The sequence below is a fragment of the Trachurus trachurus genome, assembly GCF_905171665.1.
Source record: "Trachurus trachurus genome assembly, chromosome: 13".
In the NCBI taxonomy this organism is placed as follows: domain Eukaryota; kingdom Metazoa; phylum Chordata; class Actinopteri; order Carangiformes; family Carangidae; genus Trachurus; species Trachurus trachurus.
This window is the reverse complement of record NC_139892.1, coordinates 23,724,705-23,744,616: the sequence shown is the minus strand read 5'-3', so window position 1 is coordinate 23,744,616 and position 19,912 is coordinate 23,724,705. Positions and strand designations below refer to the sequence as shown.

At 43.1% G+C, this 19,912-nt stretch overlaps 1 protein-coding gene across 1 annotated transcript; it reads left to right on the top strand.

Annotated features, from left to right (window-relative positions):
* Positions 1-1,439: 1,439 nt before the first annotated feature.
* Positions 1,440-19,146, top strand: LOC310995483 (uncharacterized protein). The gene is made up of 5 exons (XM_083984551.1): positions 1,440-3,368; positions 6,883-7,082; positions 12,042-12,163; positions 13,386-13,500; positions 16,611-19,146. Exons 1-5 carry the CDS (start codon positions 1,826-1,828, stop codon positions 16,740-16,742), a joined length of 2,112 nt encoding a protein of 703 aa, XP_083840677.1. The 5' UTR covers positions 1,440-1,825; the 3' UTR covers positions 16,743-19,146.
* Positions 19,147-19,912: the final 766 nt, after the last annotated feature.

Below are 19,912 nucleotides of genomic sequence, written 5' to 3'. Positions count from 1 at the left end.
CTTGGATTCCAATATGACCTTTGACAGGCTCACACCCCCACAAACAGGATAGCTGTAATCCAGTAAATCAGAGTCAAACCAAAGCTCTGCTGAATTTTTTATTTTTTATTTTTTAAGAATATTGTATCTACTGTAAAGACAAATGCAGGTGAGAGCCAGATAGTGTCCTCTCCTGGCATGATGCTATTTTAACCATATATTTTTAATTTAACCATAACTGCTGAGGTCTTCTCTTTCATGAATGCCCATCACTCTCATTTTTAATTTCCTTGTTTTGTCCCACTCCTCTATAGGTTGTTTTGTGACAGCTGAGTCAGTCCACAGTGACGCGAGGCCGGCCCACAGTGACGGCGTCGCTGAGCATCAGTCTGGGAGAAAAACAAACATCTCATTATCCTCTCTATCATCAGCACTGACAGCTGGACATCTGACCTGGGCGTTCCTATTCTTCATCAGGAGACTCCACGCTACTGAGCAATAAAGGGAAACAGAAGCACAAGTGCAGCTCGCTGCCAGAAAACTCTGTTTTTCATGTCTTCTGTCCAAAGACCCAGATGTCGTGTGGATGAACTGTTAAGACATGATATTGACAAGAGAGTCAGCTCTCTGTCCCTCTCTTCCAGTGCCAACTACTATCAGCTGTTTCACAATGGCCAGAGTGGTGTTACTAAACTCAGATCTTCTCACTTTTTCACTGTCACGCTTTGAGTCAAGAATAGACCCTTGATTGTGGCAGCGTTTCCTCTCACAAATGAAAACTCAACTTGACCTGACAGGCTGCATTTTGATTAAGGATAAGTAAGGACAATCCGTTAAAACATAGATGAGGCAGACAACAAGCATCATGCTTCAGCAGAATAACAACAACAATTACCCCTGTCTGAACGTGACGGGCTCCACCCGGGAGATGCTCCAGAAGTGCTCCAGAACCTCTCTGCCCTTCCCCAGCAGACTGGAGCTGGGCCTGGGAGACCTGCCCCTCATCCGGGGCCTCAGAGCCTGGGTCTTGTGCTCTAAGAATCGCTGTAAGGCCGGTGGTCTGTTGGGAGGAGGACAAGCCCCAACAGCTCCACCTGCAGGCCGTGGAAGTTTGACTTCCTGCCCCAGGCCTGCAGATGTTTACCTGAGCAGGGAGTGGGGTCGCATGGGGTACGGGCTTCCCTTAGGGCTGGATGCAAGACAGCCTGGCATTGGCGCTCTGGTGACAGTCGCCACTCTGAAGACCTCAGAGGGAAGCGGGAAGACACAGACTCAATGCCTTTTTCTCCGGACTGAGAAAGGAAGCTGTTTGTACTCGACAGCGAAGCCTGGATCCGGAGCAACTAGCAGTGCAGCCTCCAGTGTGGTTGGAGGATGGCTGAGGGGGAAGACTGGAGGAGGAGGAGGAGGAGGAAGAAGAGACACTGCAGCAGGGAGGAGGGACAATGGGCCAACTCTGCCGGCACAGTCTGGGGCGAACAGGGTTAGAGTGCGATCAGGCCGGAGATGGAGGAAGTCCGGAAATGCAGCTGGCCATGAGAAAACAGGCGTGGGCAGAGAGAGGCCGCAGAGGAGAGGGGAGGATCCTGCAGGAGAAACACAGGAAGAGAGAGACAAAGGAGGCCTGGAAAGTAAACAGTTTCCCAGCCCGCAGCAGGATGGTAGAAGAGCCAGACAGGAGAGAGAGGGAGCATGCAGAAGTCCCCGCTGCTGCCACAATGTCTCTCCTGAAACCTGCACTCAATGCAGAGAGAGAGCACAGAGAAGGGAAAGCCAGGACGAAGGTGAGGGAAGCGAAAGTCAGCGAAGAGACGTCTCCAACAGGCTAAATGGTGAGGTGAAAGGAATGAGGAAGGAGAGGCAAAAGAATGAGGAGGAGGAGGAGGAGGAGGAGAAGGGAGGCCCGTGTGAGTTGGAGCCTTCTCACTCTGTTTTGGCTGTACCAGACCTTGACCCAGAATCTAAGCGTTTTCACCCACAGTCCCCCTGCGGCTGCGATGGTGAGGAGATTAGAGAAGCCAGCAGCAATGAAGAGCTGCAAACGTCTTGCAGCAAGGGCGACTATTCAGACTGTGAGATTATGAAAATACAAACAGGAAACAACAATTTCATCCCCGTTCACTCGGCTCAGTCCACTGATGAATTTAATCCAGGACATGACAGAGGCTCTGACAACAGAGAACCGGCCGGACACTCCTGTGAAGAAACAGTGGCCAGTGTGTTTTCTGAAAGCGCAGATGAAGCAGATGAAGAACCCGAGAGTGAGATGGGCAAAGTGGCTCCTGAGGAAGAGGAAAAGAGCCTAAATCAGACTCCTGCTGATTTCTCAGTCGTGTCCAACTGCTGCGAGGACGTCTCCACCCGCGCTGCCTCCTCCACTCCTGTAGAGGGCAGCATCTGCACTGCTGACCCAGAGTCCAGTTGGGTAGGAAGAGAGCAGCTTAGCAGTCCCAGGGAGCACCTTGAGGGGTGGCAGCCGGGGGAGGTCGCCTCTGGGGTCATGGGTAAAGAAGACTTTGGCAGGATTAAGCCCCAAGAACCGAACCCAGTGACGGATGAGATTAACACTGTGAAACCTCAGCTTTCTTTTAAAAATGAGGAAGACAACAGTCAGCTGGAGGAGGGAGAAGCTTCATCTTCACCTCTAAGACACAGAGATCCCTCCATCGTTGGGACAGAAAACTTTTGTGACAGTGGGACCGTTGAGTCTGAGCGGAGAGAGGAGCTGGAGTCAGAAGGGGAGAGACTGGATCCCGAGGAAGCTGAGGAGATCTGGAGGAGGGAGCGCACCTGCAAAGAGCCAGATAATGGTGAAGGCGATGTCAACGAAGAACAAACAAAGAAGGAGTTAAATGTGAAAAGTAGCATACAGGAGAATAGTTATGTCGAAGGCAACAACAGGAGGTTACAGGAGTCTGCAGACGAGTGCAGGGGAAGGAAGGAGCAGGATGAAGAAATCTGTGGTGAAACAAACATCACCAATGTTGAAGAAAATGGAGAGACCAGCGCCAACGTCTCCAGCGTATCGTGCGCCGGTCCCTCCACCTCTCTTGCACTCTCCCCGGCTAATCCTGACCCCTTTCTGCCCCTCGTGGGATCCATGGCAACCAGCCTGGCCTGTCTGGAGGAGGAGGAGGAGGAGGAGGTAGGGGGGTTCCAAGCGACGGCAGGAGAAGGAGGTCAGGAAGGGAAGAGGAGGCACGGGAGAGAGCTGGAAGAACAGGGCGACGAGGAGAGGAGCTGCACCGTGGCCACTGCAGAAGGGAAGAAGGAGAGGGAGGAGGAGGAAGATGAGTTTGGAGTGTTCATGTATGCGGAGGAAGAGCCAGCCTGGAGCGGGGGGTTCACCATGTCTGCCTCTGTGCCTTGTGGGAGCCGTGAGAGTGTCGGTGAGTCTCATGGTTGTTAGTTTGTCGTTCAACGTCTCTTTCTATATCTGCCAGCAAGCCTTCTCCGTCCTCTTTCTCTCTCTCTCTCTCTTTTACTCTGTCTCTCTCTACCCATGTGCAGCTTAAGTAAATTTGCCTCTCTGTCTGTCGTTGATGTGACAAAGGATCTTTGACTAAAGTTGACAATCCTGACACTAAAAGGCTTCAGAAGTGAGGAGGAAATGCACAAATGTAGAGACATAAAGACATAAAGCTCTCTTTTTGTAGTTGGTGCAGGAACAACAACACTCACACAGGGTATTTGTGCATTTGTAACCTTTTGTGAAGCTTCAGGAATGCAGGCAAATGCACTCGGCTTTTAAGCACCATGCCAGTGGCTTTGCATGTTTTGGTTTAAATTTTAAGACAATTCATGAATAGTTAATGTCACATCTGATCATTGAATGCAATTTTCCTGGTTTCTATTCAGAAGTTAAGTTACAAGGGACATACAGGTGAGACATTTCAAATCAGAGTGCGTGTAAACTGTACTTATGATGTATGATGACAGAAATTAAAAAACAAAAAAGTTTAACTTGAACTTATGTTCATAAAAGAATTTAAAGAAAGAGGAATTTAAAACTGTGACTTGTTGTTAAAGTCCCTGCACAAATCACTGACTGATTGAAGCAATGGGAAATAATTTTTAATACTTTTTATATAAAATGACTAATGATTTTAAATGAACTGTTAAAACAGCCCACAAACAATCAGCCAAAACAATAAAATCCTGTGGTTGTCGTGAATGACCCCTGCCAACTTCAAATCAGTGAGAGAATCAAGAGCAAAAGCACGTGTGAACCAAAGCTGTCTTGTCATAAACCCATGTCTTCATTTTGAAGGAGCCACACAGCTCTCAATCACAGTCCAAAACTGACATAGGACTCATTACCACAGCACCAAGCATGTACCACTGTGATAGCATAAACTGTCTCTTACAGAGTCAGCTCTCTCGTGACATAGACACATGCAGCATGTCAGAATGTCTGACATGTTGGAGTGTGCCTTTTTGTTTTTCTCTAACAGCCAGTGTTAATCAGTCCTCATGTTCCCTCATTATGTTCCTTTTAGCTAATCGCCTAAGCAGCCCAGTTTCCACTGCAGGGCCAAACAAGGCTAAGCCGAGGTTTACTCATTATTCATGTCATCTCGGTTTATCTGCATAAAGAACATTTCTGTGTTTATTATTACATATTCCTTAAGACTAATGAGTGAGGACTGGGAAGGGCGTTATTAGTTGAGCCTCTGTAATTCTGAAATACTGTCTAAAGACCTTTGTGGGAAGTCTCCCTTTATTTCCCAAAGGGTCACCTCAGCCAAGTTTGGAGATATCTCTGTTACTCTGGATAATCAGCACAGCACAGTGTCAACAGTTTTCATAGCGACTACGATTTCCAATGAAAACTGTTTTCTGATGTTATTTTAGATTTCATTCTTCTCAAAAGTATCACATCACAGGCAGAAATAGACGTTAACAGTATTCAGTATTCAGCCATCTATCTTTAAAGGGACAACGAGGAGTTTTGGAAAGCGAAGTGTTTTCATACTACATTTACCATGAGCCTCCACGCGCACGGTGAAATTCTTGGACCGGCGCAAGGCGGACGTCTTGCCAAGAATGTTTTCATTCATCAAGAATTAAAGTCAGAGGTTCGAAGACGATCAGATACCGTCGTAGTTCCGACCATAAATGGCGATTCGGCGGCGTTGTTTCATGACCCGCCGGGCAGCGTCTGCGAAACCGAAAGTAAGGAAACGCTGGTCGGCTCGCCCAGCATTTCCACCATTAATTAAAATAACAAAATAACGATAGAGACAAAGCGATATATTTATCAAAAATGGAGCCATTAACGAGTGTGGGTAGCATAGATTCATCCACATTAATGTGAGACTTTTTTATAACCAAATAGAAACTCCTCGTTGTCCCTTTAATGTTATGAATGTGAATCATCAGACATCCAGACTAATCACTAGTCTAGTCTGCTAAACAATAATTTGAACTGTACAGAAAAGAGGATAATCTTCAACTCAGGAGAAGAGCACAGCCAAGATGATAAAAAAAAGTTCTGCTGACAAGTCAAATATATGTGATTTGCTTTAAAGGTCTTAAAATATTCAGACTACAGTATTGTCCCCAAGTAAGACACATATTAATTATGTACTGTATGTATATGAGTAAAATCAGTAATTAATAATTTCATGTCTGGACAAGAACACAATTTAAATGTATGAAATAATAACATTTGTTTACCAGTAACAGCAGTACTCCTGTGATAATGTGTGTGTGTTTCCTTTGTAAGCAAGCACCACTTGCTCTCAGTGGAAATAAGGCAGTAGTTTGTCCTGACCTGGATTCCTCACCGATCTTTCACTACATGGTATTAATCATTCAGAGTTGGGCTAAGAGAGGAGGGGGCACACAGGGCCTGGGACTGGGAGGTCCTCTTAGCCTCAGGTTATGCAGAAATGGGTGTAAGAGAACAATTCTGACAAACACACACTCACACATGTAGATGAGCAAAGTGTTTGATAGATGTATCGTGCAAGGCCTAAGTGGTGGAGGACACGAGGCCAGCAGGACACAAATATTCACTGGACTGTTTTCTTTCAGTGAATTGTTGCGGTTGAAGTGTCTGATGTAGCAAATAGACCACACAGATACACTCACTCACTTCTTTCCTTGCAATTATGTGATTAAAGTAATAATAAATTCAACTTCTCAGCTGAACATAGAGGTTTTACAGTTCCACTTTCCCCTCTCATACCACATGAGAGGACACATTAAAACAACACTGTAACTAGGATGTTGCTGTGTGGTGAAGTCTCATAAAATTTCATCAAACCAAATCAAATCAGAAAATGTTATTGTTATTGCTAAAAACAGCACAGCAAAGCAACTCCCTGTGCACGTAGTACAAAACGAAGAAGAAAACAGAACAAAAAAATATATATATTGCTGATAATAACCAGATCCAGCAAACAGATTGAATTGTGTACGTAATGTATGTTGTGTATAAAAGTACAAAAAAAAAACTAGCTGGCTAAAGAAAAGTGGGGCTGAGAGTATTTTGTCATTTGGGTAAACTGAGCCTTTATGAGATAATCTGAATAATTAATCTCATCCTCATTGGCAGAGACAGTTAATTGTATATTGTTGCCATCTGTCCCACACTAATTCACAAATCATATCAGTGTAATGCAGGTTCAGCTGGGTGTCCATCCCTGTCACATGAGAGCTATTCACATCTCACAACACAACACTGCAAAGACACATTCAACACATATGCTACATTGTACTAAAGACCGTGTGTGTGTGTGTGTGTGTGTGTGTGTGTGTGTGTGTGTGTGTGTGTGTGTGTGTGTGTGTGTGTGTGTGTGTGTGTGTGTGTGTGTGTGTGTGTGTGTGTGTGTGTGTGTGTGTGTGTGTGTGTGTGTGTGTGTGTGTGTGTGTGTGTGTGTGTGTGTCTGAAAACAGCTCTTGGAAACCACACAGTCACTGGGGAGTCGACCCACTGGATGCCAGGCTGGACGGACAGCTCCTTCCACCAATCAGAGGACGCCTGGACGGCATTCCCTCAGGATTCATCAGATGAAGGGCAAGACGTGGCGGGACAGTGGTGGCCAACCAGCGCTGTGGAGCAGAGGAGAGACAGGCTCCCGGCCAATCAGAACCTGGTACAGTTACATATCTGGTCTTCATCAAACAGACAGTAGATTTCCCTGTTCAGAGCTTTTGTCTATCTGTTCAGTGAAAATAGATACTTATGTGTGACATTCATTGTTGTCATAATTGTGTCTGTTTACATGCCTCATTTGTTGGGGCATCAGTTGTTGTTTTTAAAGGGATAGTTCACCCAAAATTCAAATTTCACTCATTTTCTACTCACCCTCATGTCGACTAAGGGCTGGGAGAAGTTTCAGAGTCCTCCGTGCCTTCTCTGAGTTACAGCGGGGCTCCGTGCAGCACTGCATGTCCATATGACGGTAGCGAACGGGGCTCACTTTTCTTCGTCCAAAAAGACACACCAAAAAACATCCAAATACCTCCATACTGCTCGTCTGTAATGCCCCTCTTGTATTGAAGCCCCGACATGAGAAATTGTTCAGAAAAAAATTAAATAAGTCTATATTTTAAGCTTGTTTGTAGCGGAAGCTCCCAGTGTCTCAGTTCATTGCTCTGCCTGGCACTGACACCCAGTGAAATTTGAATTTTGGGTGAACTATCCCTTTAAGCTGTTCTTTTGACTCATGTCATATCACTCTGTGGTGTTCAGGATTTTCCAGCAGTTAACTGCACCTGACTGATGAGCCATGTGCTCAGTCCAGTAATATATACCTTTAGCTAGGATAATGACAAGGCCCTGTGGATGGTGATGTCAGCTGATTGGTCCACTGCTTTGGTCCAGACTGAAATATCAACAGCCACAAGATTAACACAACATGTTGCACAGACCAAGTCAGATAAAGTCACCCGCCACTGGTGTGTGTGGAGGATGTATGAATGCCCATTAGATGTGTTGTTGATGGTTGGTGAACCAGTCAGTTGTTCTGGCTGCAGGGTTGAGTTGGGTGTAGTTGAAGCTGTCGATTTTATACACCCACCACAGAGTCATGATCTTCACTCTTAATTGGTCTATGAATGTTAGTTATGGATAGGTTTCTGAAGAAATGCGACAAGGATACTGTGGCATTGCCTAATCGAATCTGTCTCACCTGTGCCACTGTCGAATGGATTTAATATTTTCTGCAGGCAAACACACAGAAATGGGTACCTACTGTGCCTCGGTTTTTGCTTCAAATTAAATGCTGAAACACCAGTGTAATAATTTCTGAGGCAGGAAATGACTTGAACATTTGAGCTTTATTTTCCCCTGTGCTCTGCTGTCGTGCTCAATCTCGGCACGAGCTCGCCACAGACATGTCACTCCTATTTACAGCCTGTATTAACCATTGTTTCTCAGCAAAGTCTGCTGGTCCTACTTTTATTTAAGTCCAGTCTGGACGTGAAACTGCAGTGAGCCTCAGTTTTTAGCATCAGTCAACACAAAACAGTGAAGGGATGGTAAAGCACCGAAACACTGTATTACTGTGATTCAGACTCAACCTTCAGAGGTTACAGGTAATTAACTCATCAAGTAATATTAAGCAATAAGAAGAATGCCGTTGATGAAGGTCACATTGTTGTCCTGTAGCATATCATTGTCTGTTATAGAACCAATTCCTGTAAATGACTTTTATAATGGAGGAGCAGGAGAAGTATTACATAACCTACCTCCCACTGGCCTTCATTTATCAAACGCGCGTACACAAAAAAAATAGGTGTACACCAAATCTACCGCAAGGATCAGCATTTAGGCTATCAATCTGAATGTGAGCATACATGTAGGATACACAGAAATCTCACGCCAGCTCTGACTAGGTGTAGCCTACGCACATTTGAACCAGCGTAGAACATGCAGAGAGCTGCTGTGTCAGAATGATTATTAAATCATACTGTGGTCCTCATGTTGTAGTTGTTTTTATTAGTTACAAATAAATAAATACGACACAACCACATATTCATCAAGTCCGTGTTGAAAACTTAACTCGACTTTAATTTTGAGCAATGAGGTGAATTAAAAACCACGATATGACAGATGCTCATTAATCAGCTGTGTAAACAGAAACAGTCAATGACAGTACCTGTTACAGTATTGTTAGATCACAGACAGAAACTTCTGTGATCTCCTGCAACAGAGTGATGAACGGCTGCTCAGTCTCTTTCTCTGCTGTACGAGTCGCTCCGGTGTGATCTACCTGTCCAGGTGCAGTTGATTACCACCGCAGAGTTTTGTTTTGTTTTTTTGTCACCGGGACCTGTCAGCAGGCATGTTTCACATCCCTCCATCATCCGAACTATCACATCAGTGCTGACAGTTATTAAGTCACGTTCACGGCAGTAATTAGGCTCTGATTTCTCAAACACCTTTGTTTAGTAAACTGCAAGAGCAGTTCATGAGGTCGCTGGTGGGGTTCCTAATGTGATCGGTGATACGTGCGTCTGCAGCCTCCATCCACCAGTGATGACACTTGTATCAATCCCAAAAACTATCACTCCATTGATTTCCAGTCGTATGTAATTGTGCCGCTCCTCTCCCTGTTGAACGTGGTAATGTCAGTAAAGTCCCTCTTCTTGGCCGTCTTCCATGTCTCCATGTCGTAAAGGGGGCAGGACGAGGCCCCTTAAGCAGGAATACATCAGGGCGTGACATTTAAATTATGAATGTTTTCAGATGCCAGATTCATCAACACCACGCAGGTTCTACACCGAAATCAGCAGCTTACACACTTTTCGTAAATCACACGTGACACTTGGCGCACGCTGATTGTTAGAGGGGGTGAGCCTCTGAAAGAAGGACTGCTGGTTGAGGCGGCGGATATGGACTTTGATTCCGGTTAGAGCATCAAATCAAGGCACAAGGAGAAATCTTATATGTAACAGCATTGGAGCCATAGGCCTATATATCAATGTTATAGGGTTAGGGAGTTAGGGTTAGTAAATATTTAAACTTCTGGTACAGTCACAATCACAACAAGAAATTGAATTGCAATATTGGTGCTACAAACTAAATATTCATCATTATTAGGCCATCACAGGCATCCAGTTTAGCTGCAGTGCTAGCAAGAGGTAGAGCTAACAACGACTGAACCACAGGCTACTTGGCTAACTCAAACACACACAAATATTTCCATGTAACAACACAAACTGGAATAAACGATCAAAAAATATCCATCACTAAGAAGTAGAAAGCACTTACATTTCCTCAAGAACGCACACATGGTATGAGAAACACACACAGAAAGTCCATGCAGTTTCTGGTCTGCTGCTTGGGCTGGGTTTGTCTGACTTTTTAGAGCATTTCTACCTTTGACCAGTAGATGGTGCTTCACCTGTAGGGCTTTCTCACACTGATATTTACACCAGAATCTACACCAGATCCCAAGCAAGTTTGATAAATGAGGGCCACTGTGTGTATTACCTCTGTCCTCATTGTTGAAACAACAGGACAAACTGAGCAGCATCGAACAGGATACTGTTACAAAGCCGCGGTGCTGAACTTTGTCTTCCCCCTCTGGCAGCTAGAGTCCTACATAATGACACGTGCCTTGCTCCGTCCATCCATTAGCTAAACAGCTTATCCACGCTGCAGGGTTACAGGAGGAGGAGGGGTCAATCACAGCTGACACAGGGTGATGGCGGCCGGGGTACACACTGGACAGGTTGTCAGTTTATTACATGGCCGACATATAGAGACAGACAACCTCACACATACACCTATTATGGGCAGTCGTCAATGAATGTGCATGTGTCTGGACTGATGAGGCCCCACAGAGCTACTCCACACAGAAACGGAGTCAAACCCAGAACCTACATGAGCCAATACTCCATAGAGTAAATGTAAAAGCTCCATAGATGTTCTATTATGTAAATATTTTTACAATACCAGAGCAGTGAAGACACCCGTATTTTCCTTCCTCCTCTGTCAGTGCTCTGCAACGAGTACACTGGTCACCCTGAAGGTTTGTCCCTTCTGTCAATCCTTTGCTTTTCTTTACAAGTTTTTAGCCATGTTTCATTTAGATCTGGAGCATAAGATGCTTTTTGAACATTTTCAAGGTTTTTCCAGCACAGTGCAAGTTGCTGTAGTCTAGTCTGCTGCACCTCATGTATTGCTTAAATTAATCTCAGTATTGTTTATCCGTTATTCCAGGTGAAACAGGAGTTGCATATTTTCTATCAAACGTTAAAGCAGATAGTTGACATTGTTGCCTCTGCTGTGTCATTCAGAGTACAGACAGTGTTTATGAATGTGTCTAGGGATGGCAGTGCTCGTCGACCAACATTAGTAAAACGGGTGGTAAACATTGCATCTTCAACATCATGTCAGCATTTGCCATCAGCATTCAGCTCAGTGTCCTGCTGTACAGCCTCACAGAGCTGCTAGCTCAGCTGCACACTCCAATTAAAGAAAACAAAATACTTGAGTGCAGATCTGCAGCAACAGCTTGTTTCCAGATCTTTCTTCATTTTGCATTTAAAACAAAAGAAACCCTAGACTATAACCTCCTTGGCAGAGGCAATTATGAGCCATGTTGTTTCTTTTTTCTTTTCCTTTTTTTCTCCCCTGGTTGCCATCGCACCATTACCATGGCAGCACAGCTCATCCTGCACAACCCTGGGGGCTGGGTGACTAAGTTTTTAGACTTAAAATGATCCAGTACTTTGTCTAATGTCTCACTCACATTATCCCAGTCTGAGTCAGTGTCAGAGATGGAAAAGAGATGGGAGTGCTGCAGGAAGGGGGTCCCAGTGGACAGTGAAGGCTCAGCCCAAAGCTGCAGTGAAGAAGAGTGTTGGGTTTTAATGAGTTTTTCTGTTTGCTGATAGCTCCATGAAAACCAAGTGTTAACTCCACATGTGATGACGAGCTAAAGAGGGACACAAAAGGTGATGGATTATTGGTGTATGTGGGCAACATGTTCACTTGTTTTCCCTCTTTCAGTCCTCATTGGAGTCCTCTCTTTAAATGCTCAGCTGAAAAAGAGAAAGAAAAACAAAGATTTTATTTTTCCCTCTGTCTGTCTGACCTGTAGGTGTCTGTCTTTGCTGAAGCCTTCCCCTCGCTGCCTGGCTCGTCCTCAGGTGACTCCCGTGACCACGAAGATGTTCCCACTCTGACCCAGCTCCTCCGGGGCAGAGCCAGCCAGGACCAGGGGTAGGTGAACTGTCTCCACCTCCTGAGTCCACTTCATGTGCATTTACGTGACCAAATCATTGGGATTTACTGTATGACCATCGATTGGCTGTGGGGTTTACTGCGTGTGTTGACACATTCCTCCAGTTTGTAACAGAAGAGCCCACAGAAGAAAAAAAATCCTATATGATCTGCTTGTAATTAGGAAAATGACATGGAGGATTTTGAATTTCATAGTTTTTAATTGTATAAACCACCAAAATGATAACCTATGCAGTGTGAAGGAATGGAATAGTCTATTTCTATGGAGTGTTATTCATAGGAAAAATAGGTAACCTATATATAATAATAATAACAGGTTGCATACTTTTGAAAGCTTTAGTTCTTTCTTCACTGAGTCTTTGTGATGACAATCCACATGACCACAGCAAATGAATTATTTTTCATGTCAAGTGTTGAAGATTTCTGCATGTGCCTCAGCACAGTTTGAGCTGCAGTGTTGAATCAGGAGTTCACGGGAAGAAGTGTAAATAAAGGTCTCATTTAAGGTGGTCTTGTAAAGTTCTGTGGAGCTCAAATAGGACAACCTTAAAGCTATAGTGCATAACTTCTACGTGTCTATATACAGTATATCCGTTTCACCCAAGCCACTACAAGAGGAGATGATACAACGCTGATTAAGCTGTTCGGCTCCACTAACACCTCGTGGTATTTTTCAGTATTTGTTCTTTTTGTATTTGGTGTCTTTGGCGACATTCCCGGGAAATAACGCGTTCAGTTTTACCTGACAACGAGAAGGGAGGGGGGAGGAGAGTACTGCTAGAAGTGACCAAGAGGTTCAGAAGTGGATCCTACTAAAAAGAAAAAGCCTTCCCGTTCGGCAGAAGGTCTGTTGGCGAAGACAGAGACAAACGGTAGCAGTGGGGAGGGGAGGGGAGGGGAGGGGCGGGTTACACCGGGCCATACGCCATTATGAGGTGCCGGCCGTATCGTTGTAATAATGCAGAAATCCTCTAAGAGGCGATAGAAGTTATGCACTATAGCTTTAAAAAAAAATGAAAGAAATGATGCATTTATCCACCAAGTGGTTTATGTGGTGAACTGCAATTTGGAGTCAACTGGAGCATTTTGATGTGTGAAATACTGATGTTTGTGTATTATTCAAAAGCAAAACAGTGTCTGTCATCTGTATCTGCATCAAATCACTGTTTGCGTTTCTGTGTGTTGGTGTTTGATCCCAAAGGTTGTTGGACAGTTTCCATGACTTGAACAAAATGATTGGCCAGAGATACAAGAGAGCCAGTGGTGTGTCTCGTGACCTGCTGCTCAAGACTTTACACCTGGAGCAGCCGCACACTGTGAGTAAAGACCACATTCGTTCTCTGACAAACATGGGAGGGGACATTATGTTGACGTGTTTCAGACAACACCAATAATCAAATTTTACATGCTTTCTCTGTCCAACGACACACACTTTCCCCATCGTTTCACACAGTGGAATTAGTACATACAGTAGCGCTTAGTGTTCAGTTTTAATTTGTGAAGCTTTAAGGTTGTTACAGTGAGTGCGCAGACGCAGGCTTAACAGCATGTAAAATTAACTGATAGTGTTGTTTGACTGCTGCTTGATTCAAATAAGGTGACTGCTGTTATATGCAAAACACAGCTCACACTTCACAGCTGAAGATAAAGGAAGGGAGTGAGTGGACTGCTCTCACAGCTCAACAACAGCATGTCAGAAAATAACTGAGCACCTGCACAACATGCAAATGTGAGGTTTTCTTCTCCAGAGTCTTTCTCCAGCACAGAGGGCCAGAAACATGTGTGTACATTCAGGCGCGGATTAATGCACAGGCTGACCTAGGCTGCAGCCTAGGGGCCCCGCGTGTGGAAGGGCCCCGGGATTGGTCAGATTATGTGGTCACAGAACCGCAATGTTAGAGAAAAAACAGCGGAGGCCCGACAGCAGAGCGCAAGGTGGGAGAAAGAAAAAAGAGAGACCAACAGCCTATAAACTGAGATCCATATGGGCCAAAACAACTCAATCACCTCTCTGATGAACACTGAGAGTGAGTTACATCATGATAGCCGAAGTTACGCGATTATACGGGGCGATCGTTCATTTGTAGAAGGATATTGTTGTTGTTGTTGTTGTTGTTGTTGTTGTAAAGAGCTGGGGTTTTTTTTTTTTTCAATTGCCCGTTCATTCGGCAGGGCGGGGGGCAGAAACACGGTGCACCTCAGAGTTATGATGTGAAGGATGTGTTTTTGCTCCTCATGTTCCCAGAGAACTTGTTCTACCTTTGTTGTAGCGCTGCTCCCGCTGTCGTCCTTTTTTTCCAGCTGCCGTCCTTACTCGCGCTAATGTTTAAATCCCACCGTCACATGTTTTTTTTTGTAACCCTTTATGAACAACCGTATCAGGCCTGCTGTCTCTAAACAATAGAGAAGAGAAATGTGCAAGAATATAAAGTCTCCAGAGAAACTTATCCCAATCAAATCCGTTTGCAGTGCCTTCTTGTTCTGTAGTCCAGCTATTAGGCTATTGGTTCAGTTATTCACACACGAGTCCTTCATACAGGGCCGGCCCTAGGATTTTGGGGGCCCTAAACATGATCTTGTTTGTGGCTCCCAAAACACTCCAAGTGCAAACACCAAATCACACACACAGACATGTTAATGTCTGAGACCAATTTCTTGACTTTTACTTATTTTCTTAAATTCATATTTTTAACCCTCTAGGCCCCAGAGTTTATTTAGGAAAATATTAAGTTTGGATTTCAAGATTTCACAAGGCTGTAGATTGCAAGTGGTGAGGGATAAATCTATGGTGTAAATGAGAAAAATATTCATAATGACCTAAAGTTTGTGATGGCTAGGAGTACATTTACTCATCTATTTTTTATTTTTTTTATTTTTTTTTATTTATTTTATTTAAGGACAATGGACAAGGACAATACACATTAATGAACATAATAAAATGTAAAGGTGCCAGTGTTAGCCAACGGCTAGTTTCCGACTGTAGTCCTCCTGGCAAGGTGTTAAAAGCCATTCTAATTTGCATATTGTGACATCACCAGGTAGCAGCCACATTGGATTACGTGACTTTCAGTAAAACTGAATTTGAAACATAGCCTATTTACACAGAAAAAATATTTCTTTCTGTACATTTACAGTCTGCCACACGGGGACACACACACACAGTGTTTTTCAACACCTGAAGATCCCTTCCTGTTCAGCTTCGAGCTGCGGGAGCCCCTGAAAGAGGAGTGGCTGCGCTCCAGTCAAACTTTTTTTTCTCAGATATTTTGCTTAAAAACATACCCACAAATGACGTCAGGATTGAAACTGAGTGTGTTCACCAACTAATGGTACCAAGCAGTAACAATATAGGGCAGTAGATTTAAAGATATGGGCTGTTTTAACCAGGAATGCTGCCTGTCGCAATAATGCGACTTTGGCGCAAGTACCATAGCCTTCTAGGTTAAGGTATATGTATTTGTATGGATTTATACAACTTTATTAGCTTTATTGGCCTTTATTAGCTTTATATGCCGCTGCTGCTGCATAAGGGGGCCCCACAGAAAGAATAGCCTAGGGGCCCATGACTACCTTAATCCGCCTCTGTGTACATTTAGTTAGTGTGTTATCTGTTATGATCTGAATATGAAAAAGATTTTATTCTGTGGGTAATGGGGGCGGGACTAGATAAGCTTTTGCTTCTCCCGCTTTCCCTTTCGGCCATGTGTATTGTATTATTTGAACTAAGATGAAGTGTGATGATGATTATTTAAATTGACATGCCCGAAATAAACAAATTGATTGATTGATTGATTGATTAATGTGATATGTACTGTTCTGAATTAATCTAAAAAGGTATTTGTTAGCTTTTAACAGTCAATTAACAGTTACTGTAGGTCCTGATTCATTTCTTATTTGTAACTACTACTGATTTTATGAACTTTAATACTTTAATACTTTTATACAGAAGTTTTAGGGACTACGAGCAGTTTCGGAAAGTGAAGTGTTTTCACACTACATTTCCCATGAGCCTCCGCACGCATAGTGAAATTCTTGGACTCTTTAATTTATTTAGTTTTTACATTTTTTGGGGGAAGAAAATCAAAACTAGTTGCAAGGTAATAAATTACATTAGCAGCGAGTAGGGGTGCGCATGGTTAATCAAAATAGGATTAATATTTAATTAATTACTTACATTATTTATTAATTAAAATAGAGAATAATGGCCTTTCTAAGGCAACCTCTTTAAATTTAAATTTATTTGTTTCACCAAAGGTTCCCGGCAGAAAAAAAATACATAGACACAGACATAGAGAATAGAGCATACTTGGTGAATTAATTGATCATTATAATTGATTTATCAACACTTGGATTTCAAAGCTCTGGATTGATTGTGTGAAGTCTTTTTTTAGTGTAATATCACTCTCTCTCTGTGTTGTTATTGCAGGAAAGCAGAGCTGCTCCCTGGACAGCCAACAGGCGTCTCTCCCCTGGCCTCCCCTCAGCCAATCAGCACGCTCAGAGCGCTGCCGCCAAGCGACGGCTTTCATATGACTACAACAGAAACATCATGGAGTAACCTTGCAGAGCCAGTTGCAGTGATTCCTCAGCGTACACCTGCAGGTTTTAACCAGAGCTGGGTCAGACAGATCAACAACAGGTTTCTCAAGACTCGTGACATGCGTCGTCCTATCTGCTAGTCAAATACTGACTGACCTTTTGACTCTTTGCACTCTCCCTGGTTATTCCATCCGAAGGCGCTGAGAAGAAATAACCCATGAAAACGGCGTGACGCACCTCGTGTTTCAGATGTCGCCTCCTCCAGTTCCTGTTGATGTATACTGGTGGAGTGATTTCATTACACAAACCACCTTGTTCACCACCAACAACAACCTCCCACTTTGATTCCTGTTCTTCACCCTGATCCTGGCAGGCTGTCAAAGACTGTCTGGAGTCTGGTTACATGCTACTCACCACTATGTTGAAGGAAGAGTCACATCCACGCTGACTTTTCTCCTTCCTTATTATCTCAGAAGATTAATAAACCTTACTTTGGTAGAAATACACTACTGGTCAAAAGTTTTAGACCACTCTCATTTTACCTTAAATGGTACAAAGGTAACCAAAGGTGACCCAAAACATTAGGAGAAATAACCAGAGAGAACTTCACCTGATAAAAACCAGCACAGTCTCAACATGTTAACACATGGGGCTGGTTTGCGATGAAGTGGAGTAGTGGACAGAAGGTGAAAGAAAAGCATCTGCACATTAGTGGGAACTTCTGCAACAGTGTTGGAACAAACTTACTGAGAAATACTTGATTTTCACTGTAGAGAAGATCACAAGTTTATTTAGCTGCTGGATGAGTCAGAATAATGAAATTTAGGATTGTTTGATTCCTTTGATTCTTTATGTATTTGTTCTATACTTAAAATGAGACACTGAAATAACAGCTGAGCATTGGTGGTGTAAGCGTTTGACTGGTATGTCATGTGTCTGAGGCAGAGCTGCTGTGGATTTTATTCTCATTGGTTGACTTAAACTTAAGGAGGTGGAGTCAAACTAAATCACTAATGTACCAGTTCACTCATGACCGTGGATTTTGGATCTAAGTACAGTAGCTTATCTGTGTTGATACTGTATAAGCTGTCAGTTCGGCTCCTGTGACCTGCAAACTGTGGTCAATTTTTGTGGATGAATTTTCCCCCACTGCTCCTTCTTATTTTATGAAGATGATGAAGATATTCTGACCCAAAGAGATGTTTAACTCAGCCAATGAGATTTCTTCCTGTAGAGCAGTTCTGAGAGATTTGTAGGATGGATGTTGCGCTCATGTCATGCAGAAACAAGAGAGCCGTAAGAGCAAAGTCGTTCAGACTGTCAGACTGTTAAAGGTGGCACTGAGAGAGAAATTTACACACACTGAAAAATAGTTATTGAGCACTGAGCTGCAGTTTGTGATACAGCGTGACAAAAACAAATCATTTATATTTGACACATGAGTATATAACGAATCAATGTGAAGGAGGCATTCATGTTTGCTTTTCAAACTGTTCTGTATTAATCAGTGCTAATATGAAGAAGGCAGATGATATTATGCTTCATAAGATGTAAACATGATATGAAGCTCCAGTCTACCTCCCAGAGAAGATGTTTTTGTTCTGGTAGAGAGGGAGAGGCAACAAACAGAAGTGGTGTAAGACGCTGGGCGAGTGCCCACATGTCTACACATCTCATAAAAGCTCATTTTCCCTTTATTGTTTGTAAATAATGGTAATGATGAATGATGTAGCGATGAAGTAACAGAAGAGTAAGTCGTCACACTGGATGGCAAATGAAGCATTATTTTTCCACAAATGGCAGATTTAAGTTACCAGATGTGATGATGTTTCAGTTTTACATTTACATTTTGCAAAGTGATGCATGTGCTTTCATTATGTAATAGCTACAGAAAAAAAAGCAAATGACAGGAATGAACCTTAAAAATAGTTTTGGTTCCTCGGAGAAACGAGCTCGTCTTCCAGTTAGTGCCAACAAGAACACCAGTGAAAGTGCCAAAGTTTACAAGGTTACAGAGTCATCTCAGAAACATTCAGGAGAAAACGTCAGTTCGTCCACTGAGATGAACTCAAAATGAAGTTCTGGCATGTGATGGTTTGTTTTGTTTTTGTCTCTCTGTCTGGCTTCTTGTCTGCCTGTTTCACTACGCTCATGTGAACGCCACCTCGTTTTGCAGTTGAGTTGACTTCACGGGCAAAACTTGAATCTAGCTGCCAATCAAAAATCTAAACAATATTTTTGAGAACATTGTTCACGTGTCAGTGATGTACTGTATGTTTTTAATTTTGACACATTATCACACATTATCACCTCCAAACGTTTGTTTGGCTTTACGTTGTATATTTCACTCGTCAACTCAATCATTTGTGATGAAATTTCCGAATCCAATTATTTGCGTGTGTCTGCCATTTGTACAAACTACAAATCCCTAAAAAAGAAAAAGATGAATATTTTCTGATCTGTTCCAATGAGGAAGGAGACGTCGCCTTGTTAAGTGATGTAATAAAATGATACTGCGTGATGACTGTTTCCTCTGTGTTCAATTTATGTCCATCAGACAAACTAAGACCAACACAAGATAAGATATTTGAGACCTTCGTCTGATACAAATTTTGTAATCAAATTTGCCTCTCACTGTGAATATAGAAAGAAACTAGGCTCAGTTATCATTTAGCTATGGTTGTATAGTTTCACTTAACAGCCAGAAGAAGCAATAATGTTTATATCTACTTTATGGGCATCAGATATATTCTTGTAGACTAAAATCTGATCCATGTTTCTCACCTAGATTTTAAAACTTTTCATGAGTCAAATGTGAAAATGGAGTGTTCTGCTGCCATGACAACCTGTAAAAAAAATGTCATTAAAGGAAGTATATTCCTGTCAATTTTTTTCAATTTTCTTAGTCACTTTTGTCCCACTTGAGCATATATTGAAATCTTCCCAACTAAGATGATAATCTGCAGCAGTGTTGACAGTTTTTCTGAGGGAATCTCCATCATCTTTTTCAGCAGTATGAACGAGGTATCTTCTGGGTAAAAGGACTTCCTCTTCTCAGGTTGAACCTGGCTGGCAGCCATTGTCACTGAATGCAGCCAGTAAATGACCAGTGCTTCACACCTGACTGCACAATTATGTCATCAATCAGTCTTTAGACATCAAAGACTGTGATGGTGGGTTTCGTGGCTG

Excerpts from the sequence above, each read along its gene's own strand:
- LOC310995483 (XM_083984551.1), top strand. The coding sequence starts at position 1,826 with ATGAGGAAGGAGAGGCAAAAGAATGAGGAGGAGGAGGAGGAGGAGGAG. Across the intron at positions 7,083-12,041 it reads TCCCGGCCAATCAGAACCTG|GTGTCTGTCTTTGCTGAAGC; the intron begins GTACAGTTACAT and ends TCTGACCTGTAG. Across the intron at positions 13,501-16,610 it reads ACCTGGAGCAGCCGCACACT|GAAAGCAGAGCTGCTCCCTG; the intron begins GTGAGTAAAGAC and ends TTGTTATTGCAG.